The sequence below is a fragment of the Diabrotica virgifera genome, chromosome 8 (assembly GCF_917563875.1).
Source record: "Diabrotica virgifera virgifera chromosome 8, PGI_DIABVI_V3a".
In the NCBI taxonomy this organism is placed as follows: domain Eukaryota; kingdom Metazoa; phylum Arthropoda; class Insecta; order Coleoptera; family Chrysomelidae; genus Diabrotica; species Diabrotica virgifera.
The window spans coordinates 49,336,982-49,360,561 of NC_065450.1; the positions used below are offsets into that span (position 1 = coordinate 49,336,982).

General features: G+C 32.4%; 1 protein-coding gene across 2 annotated transcripts in view; it reads right to left on the reverse strand.

The window, feature by feature from the left end:
• The window catches only part of LOC114338379 (tyrosine-protein phosphatase non-receptor type 61F), a 111,119-nt gene that overhangs the window by 63,171 nt on the left and 24,368 nt on the right, over window positions 1–23,580 (reverse strand). For both annotated transcript variants that reach the window (XM_028288968.2, XM_028288967.2), the window contains exon 2: window positions 8,797–9,054. In XM_028288968.2, the coding sequence (XP_028144769.1) occupies window positions 8,797–9,054 (258 nt within the window). The remainder of the gene's footprint in view (window positions 1–8,796; window positions 9,055–23,580) is intronic.

Below are 23,580 nucleotides of genomic sequence, written 5' to 3' on the forward strand. Positions count from 1 at the left end.
AATTTTCTTCCCAGTCTTCCGGTATCTTTTCTGTTCTCCATGCTTCCCTCATTATTTCCAGCAGCCAAAGCTTGCCTCGTTCTCCCACGTACTTCATCATCTCCGGATCTATGTCATCGGCACCTCCCGCTTTTCCAATCTTTATTCTTGCCAATCCTTCTTCAATATCTTTGATATGAATTTCGTCTACTCGATTGTCTCTATCCACTTCTCTTGCCTGCTGTCCTCTCTCCTCATCTTATTGGTTACTTGCCACGAATTTTTCTTTATAGTGCTTATTCCATATGGTTAGTATGTCTTGTATGTTTGTTTTCAATTCATTTCGCTCATTTCTAATTCCTCTTATTTGTTTCCTTTTTGTTCCTTTCATGCTTCTTATTTTATTCCAAAACTGTTTATTGTTATTCCCAAAACCTTCGTTCAATTCTTCACCGAATTCCTTCCAGCTCTTCTTCTTCGCATCTTTTACTAGTTCTTTCACTATATTTCTCTGTCTTCTGTATTCGTCTCTGTCTTGCTCTTAATTTGTGTTTATGTATCGCTTCCACATTTCTTTTTTCCTTTTTACAGCTTGCTTTCTTTCCTTATTCCACCATCCAGTTCTTTTATTATTCTTACCATAACGAGAGACATAACGTGTCTCTCAAGCATGATTCTAAAGCTAAATTAAGCTGGAGGTTCAATATATAACTTTATTCTACTTTGCATTTTACTTATATACCCCAAAGGCAAGTTTTCCGCGGTATAGCGATTAAAAAATTAATCATTATTTTTTTTCGACCCACCCTATTATACAGTGCTAGTCAAAAGTCCGGTCCCCCCTTCGTATTTTTTGAACAGTTATACTACTTATAATAATGAAATTTGGAGGGAGGAAATAAACGAACGTTGGCTTCCCAACTAGTCATAACAGGTGACGTAATAGTGACTAGTGACAGATGACGTTACAGCGCCACTGTGGCCGATAATTTTAAATGGGAGCTAATGGCAAGTGATACCTCGTTTGAAAGGTAATCAAAATACCAAAGTAAATTAAAAATTACAAAGTTTTGCTGCTTTTCTGTGAGTGGGTCCAAGAGATAACCATGACGTAGTAAAAAATTAGCCACAAAGAAAAAAATTAACACCTGAAATTAAAAATGTATCTTAAGGCCGGCCGTTGTATGAAAGAGAGGTCCCCTACTTTCGGTGCAACAGAGAGAAAAGATTCTTTCCCGAGAGATGCTGCCTCTATCGGAGAAATAACGCATAAGTGAGGCCGCATAGCCGGCCGATATATAGTTTAGTTTGGTTCTTAATCAGTACAGAGAGGTAAGCAGGTGCGGCCTCGCTAAGACGACTCGAAATCGTTTTATATATCGGGTGCGAACTTTTAATTTTCTAGGTGGTCTCGCTGAAAATTTTACTCGGATAAATACTGTGCTCGTATCTCGTGGTAAAATCTAAACCAAAAGTATTGGAGAAATCTATTTCGCATATTGGTTCATCATAGTTTGTTACCTACTTCTCATGTCCCAATATTATAAAATTATACCAGGGAAGAACAATTATATCACTCAAATATGTCTAATTGTCTATTTTAGAATGAAAATGTCTCTGTATTTTAATGAAAGCTTATAACCAAGGATGGTACTAAAGATAAGCAATTTGGTCCATCGGTCTGCCTGACCGCGAATATAACTCCTCCGTCACTGTACCAGGTAGAATGGCAAATAAGGTGTCGAATGCAAGTTTATAACCGAGGATGGTACTAAAGATGAAAAATTTGATCAAGGCTGTCTCTCTATCTGTCCGTCCGACCGCGAATGTAACTACTCCGTCATTATGCCAGGGAAAATGACAAATGAGGTTTCGAATGAACGATTATAATCCAACGATGGTACTAAAGATCAGCAGTTTGGTCCGTCGGTCTGCCTGACCGCGAATATAACTCCTCCGTCACTGTACCAGGTAGAATGACCAATAAGGTGTCGAATGAAAGCTTATAACCAAGGATGGTAGTAAAGATGAGAAATTTGACCAAGGCTGTCTGTCCATCTGTTCGTCCGACCGCGAACGTAACTACTCCGTCATTATGCCAGGTAAAATGACGAATGAGGTGTGGAATAAACGGTTATAATCCAACGATGGCACTAAAGATGAGCAATATTATGTCAAAATAATTTTATTTTATCGAATTATCGCGCTAATTTCATTAAAACATGAGCACAACAAGCTAATTTGAAATAAATTAGTAAATAATATCTAAATATTAGTTTATTGCATGTATTATAATATATTATAATGCCATATGACAAGGTATTTTACTTTCCCGCACGCCGTGCGTGAAAGTGCAACTTTCGGAAACGAAATGCATGCGTGAATATTTAATACCATCATTGGATTATAACCGTTCACTGTACACTCGTCACCTCATCTGTCATTCTGCCTGGCATAATGACGGAGTAGTTACATTCGCGGTCGGACGGACCGATGGACAGACAGCCTTGGTCTAATTTCTCATCGTTAGTACCATCCTTGGATTATAAGCTTTCATTCGACACTTCATTTGTCATTCTACCTAGTACAGTGACGGAAGAGTTATATTCGCGGTCAGGCAGACCGAAGGACCAAATTGCTCATCTTTAGTACCATCGTTGGATTATAACCGTTCATTAGACACCTCATTTGTCATTCTACCTGGCATATTGACGGAGTAGTTACATTCGCGGTCGGACGGACAGATAGATAGGCAGCCTTGGTTAAATTTCGCATCTTTAGTACCATCCCGACTTATAAGCTTTCATTCGACACCTTATTTCTCATTCTACGTGGTACAGTGACGGAGGAGTTATATTCGAGGTCAAGCAGACCGACGTACCAAATTGCTCATCTTTAGTACCATCGTTGGATTATAACCGTTCATTCGACACCCCATTTGTCATTCTACCTTGCATAATGTTACATTCGCGGTCGGACGGACCGATGGACAGACAGCCTTCGTCTAATTTCTCATCTTTAGTACCATCCTTTGATTATAAGCTTTCATTCGACACCTCATTTGTCATTCTACCTGGTACAGTGACGGAGGAGTTATATTCGCGGTTAGGCAGACCGACGGACCAAATTGCTCATCTTTAGTACCATTGTTGGATTATAACCGTTCATTCGACACCTCATTTGTCATTCTACCTGGCATAATGACGTAGGGTTACATTCACGGTCGGACGAACAAATGAACAGGCTGTTGGTCAAATTTCTCATCTTTAGTACCATCCTTGGTTATAAGCTTTCATTCGACACCTTATTGGTCATTCTACCTGGTACAGTGACGGAGGAGTTATATTCGCGGTCAGGCAGACCGACGTACCAAATTTCTTATCTTTAGTACCATCCTTGGATTACAAGCTTTCATTCGACACCTCACTTGTCATTCTATCTGGTACAGTGACGGAGGAGTTATATTCGCGGTCAGGCAGACCGACGGACCAAATTGCTCATCTTTAGTACCATCGTTGGATTATAACCGTTCATTCGACACCTCATTTGCCATTCTACCTGGCATAATGACGAGTAGTTATATGCGCGGTCGGACGTACCGACGGCCAGACAGTATAAATTTCTCATCTTTAGTAGCATTCTTGGATTATAAGCATTCATTTGACAACTTTATTCGGCAAAAATATTTCTTTGGGATTTTTTGTCCGTGATTTTTTGCGGGGATATTTTGCCAAAAAAATTGTGGGGATTATGTGTCCGGGATTTTTTGTGGGGATTATTTGTCCGGGGATTATTTGTGGGGATTTTTTGTCCGGTATAATTTGTGGGGATTTTTTGTCCGGACCCCTAGTAAACTCATATTCGTCAAATACCGAAATTTCCAAAGGAAAGTTTCAAACGGGCCATTACGCTCCTGAATTTTTTAGGTTTTTATAATTTTTTTCGTAGCGCCATCTTATACATAATGGCTACATTAACAGAGCTTAGATTCTTACAGATTCCTATACTCTTTTCGTATTATATGTCCAAGATTTACGTTTCACATGCCATTTTCTATTGAAGAAATTTATTTTAAAAGTACACCACGCAAAAAGTACTTTATTACTTCACATTTTTTTAACGTTACTTCCTTCCATTACATATATATTAGTGCTAGACGAAATTTTATCATGAAATTCATTTAAATACTTGAGTAATTTAGATATAAACGCTCTTATATTTATTGAGAAAAAAGCAAAACTTTCACATTTTTTTATAAACAGTACACAACAGGTAGGATAGCAAAAATATGGCTGTAATTAGCGAGATATATTGTTAGTAGGTTAAGCATTTTTCGGTATACATATATGCTCTAGATTATGAGTGGTGTACTTTATAAAGGTGATGGGATCGCCTATACTTATAACATTACCAATGGCCCGCCTTAAAAACCTTCACTAGACCAGAAGTTTTCCTGCTATTACTTGATATGTCCGTATGACTCTTGAAAAATTTCACAAAATTTATGAACAAAAATTGTCGAGGTTGTAGAGCATTGCAGAGCTTAAAACTAAATTTCTCTGAATCAGTGACGCTAAGTTGAAAGTAGGAATTTTTGTTGGTTTGGAAATATAAGAGCTTATGACAGATGTAGCTTTCAATTTGATGTTAAACAGAGCGGAAACAAGAGTTGGGGCGGCTCTAATAGAAGTGTGTCAAAATTTCCTTGACAATACAAAAGCTGACAACTACCAAAACATCATTTAAGAACTTCTTTCTGTTTAGGAAGCTCTAGGAAGCAAAATGTCACTCAAAATGATTTTTTTAGATTCGCCATCAAATTTTTTTTTGAATAATCTTGGTGCCGTATCAGATGAGCATGGCGAAAGGTTTCATCGGTATATATTGCATACTGAAAGAGGCTATAATGGGAAATAGTCAGGAGGAAAAATAAGTTGGATCTTATCATCATGAGATACGAGTAGATTTAGTGAAACTTTCATGACCTGTACCTGAAAAATAGTATTTTTTACCGTAAAACGTCAACATAGTACTTTCTTTCTTTAAGTGCAATCTCCGCGACGGAGGTCGGCAATCATCATAGCTATTCGGACTTTGGAGACGGCTGCTCTGAAAAATTCATTTGATGTCCATTCATACCACTCTCTCAGATTGCGCAGCCACGATATTCTGCGCATCCCTGTGCTCCTTTTTCTTTTAATCTTTCCCTGCTTAATGAGTTGGAGCAAGTTGTATCTCTGTCCACGTGTAATATGTCCGAGATATTCCAATTTTGTAGTTTTGATTGTAGTTAAGACTTCAATAGAATTTAACATACAGAAACTAAAGTCAGAAGAAACAAAAGAAAATCTGAAACACGAAATCAACACAAATCTAGATAGAAACCCAGGAAATAATTGCGACGTAGAACAGCAGTGGCAATTCTTCAAAAACTCTATATTAGAGCCAAGTAAGAAAGTACTTACAACAACCAAATGTAAGAAAGAAGAATGGATGACGGAGGAAATTCTAGAGTTGATGAATGAAAGAAGGAAAAACAAAACCATATAAGACCCGCTATAAACAGCTTCAAAACCAAATAAGAAGAAAAATTAGGAAGGCTAAAGAAACCTACTTCTCTGAAAAATGTAAAGAAATAGAAGAACTGCAAAACAGTTATGACAACTTCAACCTACATAAAAAAGTCAAAGAACTAGCCGGAATAGGAAATAGAAGAACCTCAAATATATTGCTCAACAAAAATGGAAATATTATAATGGAGACAGAACGAAAACTACGACGATGGAAAGAGTACATCGAGGAACTATTTCATGACCAGAGAGAAGCTAGTACATCCGTAGATAGCCAAACCGGAGATGTGGGCCCAGAGATAACCAAATCAGAGGTTAGTCAGGCAATAGACTCTATGAAAACCAATAAATCTGATGGTCCAGATGAATTACCTAGCGAGCTGATAAAGTTGTCAACGAGAAAAACCTGAACATATTAGTAGAACTGTTCAACGCTATCTATACTTAGTTCAGATAAATAAGGAAAAAAAATATCCTGTTGGTGACACCTATATTAATATCATTAATTATTTATATGGGAAATAAGCCACAATTAAAATGAAAAAAATAATTTTATTAACGTTTCGACGCCCAAATCGGGTGCCGTTGTCAAAATACAAAATATTACTAAAATAAACTAAAGTGTTGTTGCTAAGCAAAAAAATTCTTCTAATAATTTATTTAATCTCACTCATTTATATTGGCAATTCAGATATATATTATACATTTTAAAGTAGAAGACTTTAAAATGATATTGCCAATATTTATGAGTTGCGTTCCTGGGACGACTTACTGAAAGATAGTTCATTCGATTACATGAAATTAACCCCAACTCAAGAATATCCGTCATAAAAAATTATAGCATGTGATATGTCTTTAAAAAGACAACCAAATGCAACGACAGTAAAATTCTCGCGTTAGAGACCTCATAGTAAATCACAAGGGAAAACCAGGAAAAACCTGTGATACTATCCCGACATCGTAAGTATTTGGTCTTACATTAATTTACTCTCAAAAAATAATACCAAATTCTGACTTGTAACATGTTTAAATTATAAATAATATTAATAATACTAGATATATAAGTAATACTAAAATATAAAATATGTACTAGCTCGATATTATTGACTTACTAATCTTGGATAAAGAAAATACCAAGATTAGTAAGTCAATAATATCGAGCTAGTACATATTTTATATTTTAGTATTACTTATATATCTAGTATTATTAATATTATTTATAATTTAAACATGTTACAAGTCAGAATTTGGTATTATTTTTTGAGAGTAAATTAATGTAAGACCAAATACTTACGATGTCGGGATAGTATCACAGGTTTTTCCTGGTTTTCCCTTGTGATTTACTATGAGGTCTCTAACGCGAGAATTTTACTGTCGTTGCATTTGGTTGTCTTTTTAAAGACATATCACATGCTATAATTTTTTATGACGGATATTCTTGAGTTGGGGTTAATTTCATGTAATCGAATGAACTATCTTTCAGTAAGTCGTCCCAGGAACGCAACTCATAAATATTGGCAATATCATTTTAAAGTCTTCTACTTTAAAATGTATAATATATATCTGAATTGCCAATATAAATGAGTGAGATTAAATAAATTATTAGAAGAATTTTTTTGCTTAGCAACAACACTTTAGTTTATTTTAGTAATATTTTGTATTTTGACAACGGCACCCGATTTGGGCGTCGAAACGTTAATAAAATTATTTTTTTCATTTTAATTGTGGCTTATTTCCCATATAAATAATTAATCATAAAAATGCCACAAGGAAATAGCTTCAGAACAACATATATTAATATCTATATTAATAACCTATATGTTTCCTGCAGCCGATTTTGATGATATACATATTTATAAACAAATGAAGATCAAAAAACGGTAAATTTTCGCTTTTTTCGTCTATAACCAAAAAGTTAAGTATTTTAAACAAATTTGAGAGTGAGAAACTCATAAATCGTATAAAAAACTTCAATATGGCGTTCGCTGAATATGTCTATCCTTATTGGTTGCTTAAAAAATTGCAAAATAAATCCTAAATTTTGAGTTTTTATAAATATTCATAACTTATGTAAAAATTAACATAGAACGTTCTTATTACACGGAATGCTGAGACTTCTGGTGCTTAAATCATACCCTAAATTTCAAAGCAATTGGTCAAATAGTTTAAAAGGTATTTAATTTGTTTATCCCTAGTTAATTTTTTTTGCAACGCTATAAGTCAGAAAATGATGAAGTTACATTAATACTTTGGATAGTTTATGAAAGAAGATTTATACTATTAATTTAATTAAAAAAAAATGACAAAAATTAATTCTAAATACTGCAAAATTATATTGCAAAAACATGTGAATCAAAAAAAGGGGGGGCTAACTTCGTCCCTAATTGTCCTAGGACAATTGTTTTTCTTTCTAAATGTGTATAAAACAGTCTTTTCAAATATGAAAAAATACTATTTCTACGGGTAACGGTTAAAAAGTTATTCTAATTGTTTATAAGTAAGCAAAAAATCGACGTGTTTTTGCAAAATAATTTTACACTGTTTAAAATTACTTTTTGTCATTTTTTTTTAAATTAAGTCAATAGTATAAATGTGCTTCTTCCATAAACTGTCAGAAATCGTACTGTAACAATTTGGGATAAACAAATTAAATAACTTTTAAACTGTTTGACCACTTGCTTTGAAATTTAAAATATAATTAAGCACAAGAAGTCTCAGCATTCCGTGTAATAAGAAGGTTCTAAGTTAATTTTTACATAAGTTATGAATATTTATAAAATCTCAAAATTTATGATTTATTTTGCAATTTTCTAAGCAACCAATAAGGATAGACATATTCAGCGAACGCCATATTGAAGTTCTTTATACGATTTATAAGTCTCTTACTCTCAAATTTGTTTAAAATGCTTAACTTTTTGATAATCGACGAAAAAAGCGAAAATTTACCGTTTTTGATCGTCATTTGTTCATAACTATGTACATCATCAAAATAGGCTGCAGAAAACATATAGGTTATTAATATAGATGTCCATACTACTCAAAAAATTTGGTTTCGGCCTGGAGGGGGATGTGTCACGAGAAAAATCTTATTTCTCTGGACTATATTCAATCATTTAACGATTGATACGCGTTCAAAGTTTAGGGTTGAATAAAATAGGGTTCTAGTCTTTCAAAAATCCAAGCAAAAAAAGTACAGAAGAAAATGTTATAAAAACTATGTGTACTATTAAAAAAATAATTTACTTACAGCTTTCGTATCTTGTTCCCAAATCATTAACCAAAAATGACTATATGTATTACTTAAAGGCCCTTGTGTAAGTATATAGTGCCTATTTGCTCTTTCAACCTTAACAAGGTTAGCATTAATATAATCTGTCGACCCTCTGGTTAACACTATTCTGCTATGATCGTATGGGTTTACATCTCTATACCTGTTTAAAATTTTATTTTGTGGTTTGGTAGCTTCTGAACACATATTGTCTTTATAGCTTTGGGACCGAATTTTCTAGAACAAAAAAAAATTAATCAAGAATAGCAAGCATAAGTTACAAAACGCTGATTTATAAGTAATTTTTTTTATAAAAAAAAAATCAACTTTTGAATATAAAATCTGAACCAAACGTAGTTATTAGCTACATTACAAATTTAGTTATACTAAAATACCAAAGATACACAAAACAAACCAAGATACGTTGAATGTTACGAGGAGCACTCTCAAATCATCATTCACAATGTATACATATTGTAAATCCCTAATCATGACTTACCAAGTTTATACATTGTAAATCATGATTCGGCAGTGCTCCTCGTAACATTCAACGTGTCTTGGTTTGTTTATTTCTAGTGCATCTTTATTGTGATTTTAGTACAGTACAATACAGTCACAATTCAATACGTGTGCACGTGGCGCAATATGTAGCATAAGTACATGTGAAAAAAAAGTAGAGGGACGAAACAGCTGAACCCCCTAGGACAAATTATAACAACTTTTCTACCTGCTTAGGATTCTCTTAAATGGGTCCCGGTAAATTCGTAACTATTTTAATCCCCCATCCTAATTACAGGCCAATTGGCAACTCTGGCCCTCAGGTAATTTTTCGGTAACCAATCAACTACCGGTGAATTCATAACTATATGATTTAAATAATTTATCATTGCTAAACATCTAAATATTGAATTTACAATTACTTGATAAAAACCAAGCTCGTGTAGAGCTATACTTGATGGAAATAATATTTATAACACGTGTTAATGAAACACTATAATATTGTTTCAATTATTTTATTAAGATATTTTAACTTTTGCTATTTTTTATAGGTACATATGTATGATCGGATATCTCAGTGCGACTAGCGGCTGACCCGCACTTCACTCCGCCGTGAGGTACGAGAGTTCAAGCCCAGCCCAGGCCATCGGAAAACAAAAAGGCTAACGCGTCAGTATAAAATTCTAAATATGAATCTGGCGCTTAGACCTGAATATGCGGGCATCTGATCGACCTATGAGGGAGCAGTACGGCAAGGGATAAGGGCTTGCGGCTCGGTGATACTCCCCCATAGATCCCTACCGAAGGGCGTTGACGCCTAAGAACGGTGTATATACATATAATACAAATATAATGTTTTTAAGCAAACCAAGAAACATTCGGTTTAGATTTAAGATATTAGATTTAATCAATGGTTTCGAATTCACCTGAAGAAAATTTCGAGTTGGCAGGTCAGGTAATAGAAAAGTTACGAATTGACCGGTGTACATTTTGATTTTAAAATTTTTGTCATTAAAAGTTACGAGTTGGCGCGTGTCCTCTTAAATGTACACTGATTAGAAATTTTTATAAAAACTATTGATATTCAAGTTTTGGGGTGGGAGAAAGGTCGATCATAAATTAATAATAACATGGGAATGTTAGAAAAAGATAAATTATATGAAAAAACAAATATACATTGATGAGCGCTCTAATAACCGGAAAAATAACGCAAAAGATGGAAAACATAATACGTTGTGAAATAAAAATAGATGAAACTTGTAGAAGTGGGAAATTTTCAATAAAAACCTATAAATCTACATTATTTTGATAGTTTCCAACCTTTCGACGTATCGGAGGAGTTTGGAAACTGCCACTGTGACAGGAGAATTTTATAAATTCTCCTGTGGCAGTTTGAGTCGGATACGCCTAAAGGTGTGAAACTATGAAAATAATGTAAATTTATAGGTTTCCATGGATAATTTTACACCTCTACTAGTTTCATCTCTTCATCTCTTTTTATTTCACAACGTCTAATATTTTCCGTCTTTCCCGTTATTTTGCCGGTTATTAACGCACTCATCACTGTATAATAGAAAACTAAGTATTAGTCCAAGTAATGAAGTTTAAAATAGGACAAAATCTCGCAATTTTTACAGAATGAATCGATGTGCTTGAGAATTTGAGAATAAGTAGTGGATAGTCCAAGGATCAAAATCTCGAAAGGCGCTTTTACCATGGGGGTGGAAATTTATTATATTTTAATCGCAAAAGTTATTAAAAAGGTTGATTCTAACCAAAAAACGTTCTATACATTTTTTTGATAAAATTTATAGTTTTAGATTCATTCGCTATCGAACGTGTTAGTTTTATATCGAAAAAATCAATGTTTTTAACAAGTTTTCTGCTAATAACTCCAAAAGTTTTGTTTTATCAAAACAACTTTACTTAACAAAAATGTACCTTTTGAAAAAATAAACAAAACCGTTTTTTAAATATAATATAATAAAGCTATACTTTATTATATGTTGGCTCTTCTTCGTCAAATACTAAATATTGTAGTTTCAAAGTCAAAAGACGGGAAAACTATGCATTTTTCGAGGACAACTTGTTCAACCTAATTTAAAGTACATACTTAAAAATATCTATCTTCAGAAATAAAAAAAGTCTATAGCTCAAAAATTAAGTGACTTATAATGAAAAGAATGTCAGTCCCTATTTTTTTCAGCGAAAAAGTGATCGCAGGCAACCCCTTAATCACCACCCTAATTAAAATTAGTCATTGACCTTATTTGGTCTTTTTTTATTTATGTATTATTAATAGTTTCTAGAAGTTTGACCGACTTAGAATGATTAGTTTAAAAAAAATGGAGTTAAACGCGAATAACGAATTTTTGTAGTTTGGAAAAAATGGTATTTTCTTCAGAATAGCAAGATTAGCATCAGAGATACGAAAAAATGTTTCAATATGAAATTGTAGCTTATTTAATTCCCAAGAACCTGGTTTGCAAAAAGGTTTTCTATGACAAAAATTGAGTGAGCTATTGACAATTAAAACTTGTAATAACATGCAAAAACCACCTTTACCAACCATTTCAAAGTCACCTCTTTTTGCAACTGAGGATTTTAAAAAGATTTAATATTAATAAGCTTATAGCTCTTGTAAAAACCTACAAAATTATTTTTTACCAAACTTTCTAAGATAAAAAATAAAAAAGTTACGGTTAAAAAATCAATATTTTTTGAAAAAAAAAGAGGAGAAATCCAATTGGAAGCATAATAATGTAAGTTAGCGGTGTTTTTAGTGATTAACCTTATTCATTCTTATTTATTTATGTATTATTAATATATTCGAGAAGTTTGACTGGCTTAGAATGATCAGTTTTTAAAAAACTGGAGTTAAAAGCGAATAACGAATTTTTGTAGTTTGGTAAAAAAATACCATTTTCTTCAGAATAGAAAGATTAGCATCAGAGATACGAAAAAATGTTTCAATATAAAATTGTAGGTTATTTAATTCCCAAGAACTTGGTTTGAAAAAATTTTCTCTACGGCAAAAATTGAGTGAATCGTAAATGAGTAAAACATTGATTTTTTTTCGATATAAAACATTTTGTATCACTCAATGTATACAAAAAATGTATAGAACATTTTTTGCTTAAAATGAATGTTTTTATCAACTTTTGCGGTCAAAATATAATAAAAAATGTTTGGGGTGGCAACCCCATGGTAAGAGCTCCTTTCGTAATCATATAGATTTTGATCCTTATTGACTACTTGTTGATCCTTGTGTGATCCTTGACTACTTATTCTCAAATTTTCAAGCAAATATATCCATTCTGTAAAAATTGCGAGGTGAAAAGCTTCAGTTCCTGGCCTATATAGTTTTTATCAATTCTTCATTACAAGTATTCAAGAATCCGGTCAACTTAAGAACGCTGTAAAACCCAAAAAAATTTATGAAATTAAACAAATTAATGAAATTTATTCCTTGAAAGACCCTCTATAATATGGATTGCTCTGATGTCATTTTGTTGTAAAATGGCCAGAAAAAAGTTATAGGTCCAAAAGAAGATTTGTTCAAAAATGTTTAGTTATGTATTTTCAAAAGACTGCATTTTTATAGGTTTTGAATAATTCAGTCCTTAGAAAAGCTTATTTCCTTTAACGATTTATCACGTATATTATAGTAGGGGAGGAAAGTATGCTAAATTTGCAATTACTCGAGCGTTATGGGGTGGGAAGAGTAGGACCTAACAACAAAAAAAGTTAAGTTTTTCATAAAGTGAGTGACTTTCCATTTTTTAATTTAATTTTCGATTTCCAACAATCGTTTTTTCCGATTATAGCGCCATCTATCCACAATTCGAAAAAACGTCTCGAATAAAAGTTGCTTATTTTTACGTAAAGAATCCAAATCTGCAATAAAAATTGGGGGCTACTAAACTGCGCGTCATAGAAAACGGACACCCTAAAAAATGGGTCATTTTTGATGTCGCGTATCTCCTAAACCTGTTGTCCGATTTAAATGATTTTTTGAATATGTTATAGCCCTATTCTTTGTCAATATCTTTGTAATAATATTTCTGCAAAACAGGTAAATTTTCATTGTATACCGGGTGTACGAATCAAACTGTGTTTTTTTCTCAAAGTTCGCAACACCCTGTGGATTATTCTAGCATTTATAAAATACTGAAATTAAAATTCAACTATAGTCTCAGGCTTTCTTAACATTCTGTTTTTTGATTCATTCGCTTATGTTGGATAATACAAAAGTTATGTACTTTAACAACTAGCCATGTTCTTCATCAGTACAGAGTGTTATAAGTCTAAAGTGTTTTAGGGACTAAATAAGTTCGACAAACTTTAAGGGGTAATTCTGCATTAAAAATAATGACAGTTTGCTTTATAATCATACATCCGCAAAAGCTTCGTTTCCGAGATACGGGATGTTAAATTTTTTCTTACAAACTGATGATTTATTTATTGCTTTAAAACCGGTTGAGATATGCAAATGAAATTTGGTAGGTTTTAAGAGATGGTTAATGCGCATTTTTTGACATTCAACTAAGAATTTTATATTCACTATTGAAGCGCATACGGGTAATATGACCGATCATATTATTCGTATGTACGCCAATGGTGAATAAAAAATTCTTAATTGTATATCAAAAAATGTTAAAAAATTACGTCTTAAAACCCACCAAATTTCATTTGCATATCTCAACCGGTTTTAGGGCAATAAATAAATCGTCAGTTTTTAAGAAAAAATTCAACATCCTGTATGTCGGAAACGAAGCATTTGGGGACATATGTTTATAAAGCAACCGGTCATTATGTTTTCATGAAGAATTACCCCTTAAAGTTTGTCGTACTTCTTTAGAAACACCCTGTACTGATAAAGAGCATGCCTAGTTGTTAAAGTACATAACTTTTGTATTATCCATCATAAATGAATGAATCAAAAAACAGAATGTTAAGAAAACCTGAGGCTATAGTTGGGTTTTAATTTCAGTATTTTATAAATGCTAGAATATGCCACAGGGTGTTGCGAACTTTGAGAAAAAACACAGTTTGATTCGTACACCCGGTATATAATGAAAATTTACCTGTTTTGCAAAAATATTAATACAGTGATATTGACAAAGAATAGGGCTATAACATATTCAAAAAATCACTTAAATCGGACAACAGGTTTAGGAGATACGCGACATCAAAAATGACCCATTTTTTAGGGTGCCCGTTTTCTATGACGCGCAGTTTATTTAAGTTTTTAAAGTATCCCCCAACCTACCTCCTTGGGGGTCGTGTTTACTGCCATTCGATAGAATTTGGAAAAATATTGAACACGTATTTTTTAGTTTTTTGATCTGACATTCATTTCGTGAAGTAGTCGCTATTTTTTGTGAAACTTTGTGACTCGCCCATTTCCTTACGCCCCGCTCAAATCGTCAGATTTTTAACATACATACAGTCGGAAAAATGAAAGAATACCCATGAACGAATATATAAAACACGCTGTAGTTTCCTGTCACCGTGTCACAAAGAAAATTGTCCAGTGCAAGTACATGTAACAATAATTATTACATGTACTTGCGCTGGCCAATTTTTTGTGTGACACGGTGACAGGAAAATACAGCGTGTTTTATATGTTCGTTCATGGGTATTCTTTCATTTTTCCTACTGTATATACACTGTTTTGCATGTACTTAACTTTCTTTATCTTAATCTGACGATTTCAAGTTTTTTTAAAGATATATCTTTTTAGGACTCCCCTTAACGAACTCCCCTGTATTAAGAGCCAATATTATATGGTAGAGGTACATTTACATGGTACAAGGTTTCTACCATGTGATAAACTGACGCGCTCGAGTAATTGCAAAAATCCATTGGGCTCCCCTACCATTATTATGTTTGTTAGAAATTTTAGTATTGAACACAGTGGCGAATCTAAGGGGAAGGAGAATATAGGAAATTTCTCCCCCAAAGGTCCAAAATTAAAGGAAACAATTGTTGAAACATAAAATTATAAAATATTAGCTGACATGAAACTTAAACCATAGACAGATAAATTCAACTCAATAAACCCGCTAGTAAGAAAAAAGGGGGAAAAGGCACTGTATGCATATAAATTATTATTATGTCTTTTATGTAGTTATATGTAGTTTGGGCTTATCTTTTTATGTCTTTTAGTTGGTGTTTTATTGACGTCCCCCAAGGCAAATGTCTAGATCCGCCACTGATCGAATGATATCCTATGATTTAATTATTCATAGATAATCGCGAAATACTTAACAGGAAATAAATGACGGTATGCAAGATAATACAATTTATGTATCAAATATCTAAACTATTTTCATTAAAATAATATAAAGTGAATAGTAAACCAGTACATTTCGTAGTCTTAAAATTACGTGATAATATAATTACATATACCGAAAAGAGATAATATTGTGAATGAAGGTTTCGTAAATGACTAATAGAGGAGTCACTATAGATTTTTACTTCGGAAAAAATCAAACAAGATATTAGAACTTTTTGTGATTAAATTAAGAAATGTATAATAAACATATCAAAAAGTTCTACTCCAGAAGTGGGTGCTTCATTTTTAAACGCTTTTATTAAATTCAATAGATAGTTTGCGTCAAATCTTTAGACGTTAATTTGACTGCCTTTTCTTCAATGCAAATGAATGAAAATTTGCAGACATATGCATTCGCGGGAACAATACACGAATAGTAAATAAAAAAATTTTTTCATGTTTATTAATTGTTTAAATAAAAAAAAACGATTTTATTGGAAAACGCTTAAATTCTCTTGTTTGCTACAACGTAAAAACTTAAAACTTTTACGTATTGTATAGCTAATGATATGAACAATACATAATTTCACTTTTTACGTTAATTGTTTACGTTATGCTTCATTAATAAACAATAAAGTTTCAAATTTTTTGCCGATTCCGACTACTTTTCATGTTAGTACATCATATGTTTTATACATATTTTAAGAAACATGACGATATATTTTACTGTTTGAAAAGTGTAAGACTAAAAAGTAAAAAATAAAAAAATATGAAAAAAAATTTTTTTAAGAAACGCTTTTCTTTAGTTACGAGTGACTAAAAACCTAATAGTTTCAATACCTATCTATTTGGAAAATGTAAACAAAATAATGTAGTTACCTATTAGTAGGCAATGCTTTAATTTACATAATCTGATTACGAACAAACTTTCTACAAATCTTCATCTCATATATCGTTTTCTTACTCTATATTTTGTTGTATTTTATTTCGACAAAAATCAAACTAATAATTTTATTAAATTCATATAAATTTATGGTGTAAACGTTTAGTTTGTGTATATTCCCACATGACGTATACGCGAATGTGGTGCAGTTTGAAATACCGTCAACTTTCGTACGGCGCGGTAGACCTGAAGTGGGTTCAAGCCCCAAGCAAGTTATTATTTTTTTATTTTTTTTATAGATTTTATGATTGTAAGTATATTATTATATAATTTTTGAAGATATTCTTCTTTTTTGAAAGTGGTAGATAAGAAAGTTAGTTTGATTTTTAAATAAAATAAGTACAAATAACCTTTAAGTATATTTACTTCGTTTAAATTACCTATTATATAATAGAAGAATATCTTCTTACGTGCGTACAAAGTACACACACATTCTTTTTTTTTTATTTTTTGCTTTTTAGTTGATTTTTTATATTTTTAATTTTAGTCACTCGTAACTAAAGAAAAGCGTTTCTTAAAAAAATTTTTTTTTATATTTTTTTATTTATTATACAAATGAACTGCGAAATTAATTGTTTTTTGAATAACTCCGAAAATATAAATCTTAGAAAAAACTGACTTGACCATTGAAAAATTTAGAAAACTTTACAAAAAAACCTTACCTAAAGATTTTTCTAAAATTAAATCTATTCGCGGTGTGCAAGTACTTGGAGGGGATACGAGAAACGATCGTGCGCGAATAGCGGAAAAATGTTGCAACTTTCTTAAATAATTCATATTGCCAGTTGAAATTGTCAAATTGACGTATATTTCATACCTACTGTCATTGAAGAAGAAAAATTATATGTTACTCCACAATATTGATATGATATGCAATTATTATATAAAAATAAATTTATTAATTGTATTTTGCTTGCAGTACTGCATTTTAATAAATAATTTTATATGGTACATACAATTGTTTACCTTTTAATAACATAATCTCAGTCTTACTTTTTCTTCTTATAATTTTTTTGGGCAATGGCCTTGACAATTATTCAGCAACCAGGACCTATATGATTGGCCAATATAATTAAAAGTGCGAAAAAAGTTGCCGAGCTATGAAACCAGGTGTCGCTTTTCCGAACTTGCACGGTTCCAATAGCTTCTATAATTTTTTATTTATAACGCTAAAGTCACCCTTCTCACAAACATTGGCGCACTGTAAACTAGCGTTCGGCGAAATGCACGGTTGAGTTATTTTAATATAATTCTTTAACTAATAGATCAAATTAATGAAATTTTACAAATTGGACATGAAAGAAGAACAATTTAAGCTATTTTATGGATATAATAGAAAGAAATAAATTGTATGGACATAAGTACCGTGTGGGCAGAAAGTGAGACTTACATGAATTTTGTTTAAAAATGATTTAAAAATGTGTAACTAATCTTACTAAACGATGTTTCATTAAAAAAAAATCTCAAACATTTAATTCAAATGATACAACGTCTCAAAAAATGTAATTTTTGAAAACTTCGTAGTTTTACAGAATTACTACCAATTTAAGACGGCATTACTCAAGTTTGAACAGATTTATTACAATTTTATAGGTGTTTTTTTAAAGCTTAGGATGTAATCTTTAAAATGCACTTAATTTTGTTTACTTTAGAGATGAAATAAACAATTTATTTTCGAGAAAATTAAGAAAGATAAAAAAATGTAATACAAAGACCGAAAATTACCAGCTAAAAAAATGTTTATACAAAGTGATTCAAAGTTTTTTCTGTAAAACTTACCTAAAATACATTTAATAATAAGCTTCAACAATAATAAATGTTCAACAAAAATTTTTTAGATGTCTGCGTAACTTGGAACCTCTTGATAACTTTTTTAGTCAGTTTTACGAAAAATAAAAAAGAATGTGTGTGTACTTTGTACGCACGTAAGAAGTTATACTTCTATTATATGATTTCAACGAAATAAATATACTTTCGAACAGTTTATTTAAACATATTTTATTTAAAGATTAAACTAATTTTTACTTTGTACTTTCCAAAAATTTTTATTAAAACAATACCAAAAATAAAAAAATAGAAAACACCCGGATTCGAACCGGAGACCTCTTGATCTCCAGTCGAGCGCTCTACCACTGAGCTATACTCCTTTTGTTTGTGCGGGTGCGGACTACAAGATTTCGCAGACATACTGTCAAATAGACCAAGTGAAGTATAAAAATACTTTAAATATTACTTATTATCTTATTCCCGAGGTAGACAAATCCAAAGATACAAAAATTATAAGGAATATATTTACTAAAAACACTAATATATTCTTTCCACACCTTTTCTGAACTAATACATACATAACTTAAAACATTTAGCAACAAACTCCATATGTCTGTGTGCGCATGCGCCCAGAATAATAAAAATTCACTCCCAATCGCGCCTAAAGAAGTATAACTTCAAAAAGTTATTCTTTATAAAAATCAAGAAACACTGATGATGATTGGTCAACCGATTGAAAACTAGTTCTGTTTGTTTTATGATGTAGTCCTGTATAGGGATTTTAACAAATATACCTTTTATAAAGGATTTCATGGTTTTTTCTTTAGAAAATGCTCTACATCGTATAGAATCTAAGACGCAACCATCAGATATCATTTATTATTAATTTTATACAAGGTTATGCCAAAAAATATTAATTTCGTAAAGTACCTTCATATTTCACAATATCGAAAATTGTTATTAAGAAATGTTGTTTGGAATTAAAAACTATGTTTCAAAGTTCAATTACATCCTTCTAATTGAAATATTGTGAACTATAAAGGCACTTAACTGTTAAGCAAAATTCATATTTTTTACACACCTCGTATAAAATTGAAAAAGTTTGATATAGGATGGTTGTATCTGTATCTTAGATTTTAGACCAATCAGAGCATTTTATGAATAACCTTTTTTCGTAAAATTGACAATAAAATAGTACCATAATTGTAATAAAATGATGGGTATCCGTAATTTGAGAAAAAATTGAAAACATTTTTTCTCAATTAGAAGGATGTAATTTTATATTAAAACATAGTTTTTAATTCCAAACAACTTTTCATAATAACAATTTTTGATATTCTGGAATATAAAGGTATTTTACTCTTCAACGAAATTCATATTTTTGACATACCTCGTATAAAATTGATAAAATTTAATATCTATCATTCTATCTATATCATTGTTTATCGTGAACATAGATAAATAAAAATCTGTAAATTATTAACAAATACTGAACATCTATAAAAAAGCTTTATTATATTTAATTTCTAATGTGCCGCCTATGGTCTTTATGCTTTGCAATTGAGATCATAAAAACTGCTTTATAAACAAGTGCAAAACAATTATAAAAATCCGGGTCATATCCAAACCTTTAATTTGATAATTCCAAAAAATCCACAATGTGGGAAATATCTATTCCAAATAACTATTGGCAAACAATACACGGGGATGTGGTATTTCCTTCAGCAAAAGAAATATGGATTTAATCGCATAATCAAATACTATGAAATAAATGTTATAAAATATTTTTTCTAAATATTGGTATGTTATGCAGAAAAATATAATTTCCTAATGAGCATTTATTACCACAACGTGTCTAACAAATTAATTTGTTGTATAATTTGTATAATTAATTTCTTCAAACTGTTGAAATACTATTTTGGTTGAATTATTTTTCTTCTAATCTAGATAAGAGAAGCTTAGACAACCTTGTCCATGCCGATGGCGTAATCTTCATAACAGAAACTAAACATGGACTATTAACAATATTTTTTAATATACACTCACCGGCACAAAATTCAGCCACCCAAAATTTTTGATTTATAACCTTATTATTTGTATTCCGATTTTCAAGATTCTTGCATCAGTGTATAGGTCATGTTTTGGTGTCGTTTGTTATTATTTCGATAACAAAAATTTTTGCTTAGATGGCATTATACGAGGGTGAATGGAAGCGTGGCATTTTCTCCTAACTTTAAAAAATTCTGTGGAAAAATTGGAGCGCTGATTTTGTTACATACTCCTTTTGTATTATCTAGGAGATATTTCTAAGATGTTGCTTTTTGAATTATCCGAATATCTCTTTTCTTGTAAGAGCTGTACAATTTTTTGTAAATAAAAACACTGATTGACTCAATCAGTCAATCAGATTAACTGTCCGCCATCATTTTTCGAGGCCTCGACTTTTGCGCCCTCTACAATATTAGTGTACGTAAATAAATAAAAAAGATATATTTTGTGTACTCTCTAAGAGTTAGATATCAATATGTAAAAAGTTCATTTTTAATAAAGGTCCTGAGAAAAAATTCTTGAAAAAAATTATTATTTTTGGTCTTCTAAAGTGTACTAGTACCTTAAATAGAGGTTGGATTGATAAGATTAGAATGGCCCGCATGCAGCCCAGATCTCAATTATATTGAGAATTTATGGGATGAATTAAAAATAGCTCTTCGCCGTCATCCTAGGCCTCCAGAAAAATTTGGTACAGTTATGGCCCTGGTAAAGGAATATCAGGTTATTCCCCAGGCAAGAATAACACATCTTTATTCGATGCCAAACAGATTGCGAGCAGTCGTTGATGCGAGAGGTGGACATATCCGCTATTAAATTGTTTTGTTTTATTGTTAGTTTTGTTTTGTGTTGCTAATTTTAGTGCGATTGATATTTTTAATTAAGTAAACCTTCAAAGCAGTGTTTTTATTTACAGCTTTAAAAAAAAAAAGAGATATTCGGATAATTCGAAAAACAAAATCTTAGGGATACCTCCAGGATAATACAAAAGGAGTATGTAACAAAATCAGCCCTCCAATTTTTCCACAGAATTTTTTAAAGTTAGGAGAAAATACAACGCTTCCATTCACCCCGGTATAACGCCTTCTAAGCAAAAAGTTTTTGTTACCGGAATAATAACAAACGACATGAAAACATGTACCTACAAATTGATGCAAAATAATAAAGTTATGATGAGTACAAATAATAAAGTTATAAATTGTCAAACTTAATCAAAAATTTTGGGTGGCGGAATTTTGTGCCAGGTAAGTGTATACGTGGGCGGTCCGATAAGTCCTTAGCCTACAAAAGAAAAACGGAAATTTTGGAAAAGTGGCGATTGATTTCTGAACGTAGTCTCCTTTTAGCTCGATACACTTGAACCAGCGATGCTCCACCTTCTTTAACCCGTCTGAAGAATAGCTTTTCTCGAGGTCTGCAAAGTAGGCTGCCGTGGCGGTGATGAACTCTTATTCGATTTAAATTTCTGCCCGGCGAGTGACTTTTTTAAATTTGGAAACAAAAAGAAGTCGTACAGGCCCAAATCTGGATAATATGTTGGATGGAACAGCAGTTTGTAGCCCAATTCGACCAATTTATCCATGGCGATGGCGGAGGTATGAGCCGGACGTTGTCTTGGTGGAAGAGTTTTTTCTTCCACAATTGGGACTGTTTTTTTCTGAAATTCAGCATGGTATCGGGACCATTATGCGGCATAGTAAAGCCCTGAGATCATTTTGCCCTTTTCCAGGAAGTGGATGTAGATCACACATTGTGAATCTCAGAAAATGGTGGCCATCTCCTTTCCAGCCGATTGGACAGTGTTCGCCCTCCTCGGAGCACGTTCACGGGGTGACGTCCACTGTATCGACTGTTCCTTGGTTTCTGGTGTATACCAGTGGAACCGTGTTTAGTCGACGGTTACAAAACAACATAGAAACTCATTTGGATTACGCTTAAACAGCATAAGACATTGCTCCGAAGTGGTCTCATGGTTGCGTTTATTGTTCGGAGTTGGAAAATGCGGCAGCCATCGCGCCGACATCTTTTTTATGCCCAAAATTTTATGCAGGATATGACCAACGACATATTTTGAGATGCCTACTGTCTCAGCTATCTCAAGAAGCTTCAGTTCGCGGTATACTAATACGAGATCGTGGACTTCTTTCACGTCATCCTCAGTGGTAGCCGTTTTCGGGGCAACTGGGAGTGACTTATCAAAAACCGACGAAACACCACGTTGAAACTCGTTAAACCAATTTTTGGTGGTTTGCATGGAAGGAGAAGAGTTACCGTTTACAGAATTCAAGGACTTTTTGATTTAGCTGCGGGATTTCCCATCTAAAAAGAAGAGTCGAATCAACGACTGATATTGCTCTTTTGTCATTTTTCTAAAATCCCCAAACACGCCCGCTTATACACGCGATCAAAACAAAACTACAAGTCGGATTTGGATGATATTTTTCCATAGGCCGTCTACAAGAATGTATTACACGATTGTACATTTGTCTTGGGACAATGGCGCCATATGACGGAGAGGCTAAGTACTTATCGGACCACCCTAGTATGTAGGGAAAGCTAGAAAAATTATGAACCATATGGGAAATATAAATTTAACCGGAAAGACAAAAAATACTTTGGTGAGAAGTAACACAAAGATGGCTAACATGGAAAGAAGGTAAGCAGCAAGCAAATATGACATACATTATACAATATTGCAAATTGGACAGCTGTCCGACAAAATATGACGAAAATATGGTCAAGTGGATGCAGATTTCCTCCACAAGAATATTTATTAGGAAAACGTGGACCTGCCAGGCGAAACAACAAAATATCCTTATAAAGTCACACATTTCTCAAATCTTATGGATGTTCGTACATAATGGCGGATCAACCTACGGCTACTTTTCATGGTATGTACAAGGTGTCCCAAATTGGCATGTTTTGCAGAGTCTCACGCAGAGTATGCCACAAACGGAATGAGAGGGAAAAAGTGGTTAAGATGCCATCACTTCTTTTTTCATTACAATAATGATTGCCCAACCATATCTCTCTACATTAGCGAGATACGATGTGATTATTGAACAATGTCGAAAATGACAGGGTTGTGATCTCTATTAAGAAATTTTTTAAAAATGTTTAATGGAATTTTCGTCATTACATGCGACAATAGTAAGGAGAAAAAAGAAGAATTTCGAAGATTGTGAGAAAGCGACTCGAGATGTAGGATTGAGGATAAATAAAAATA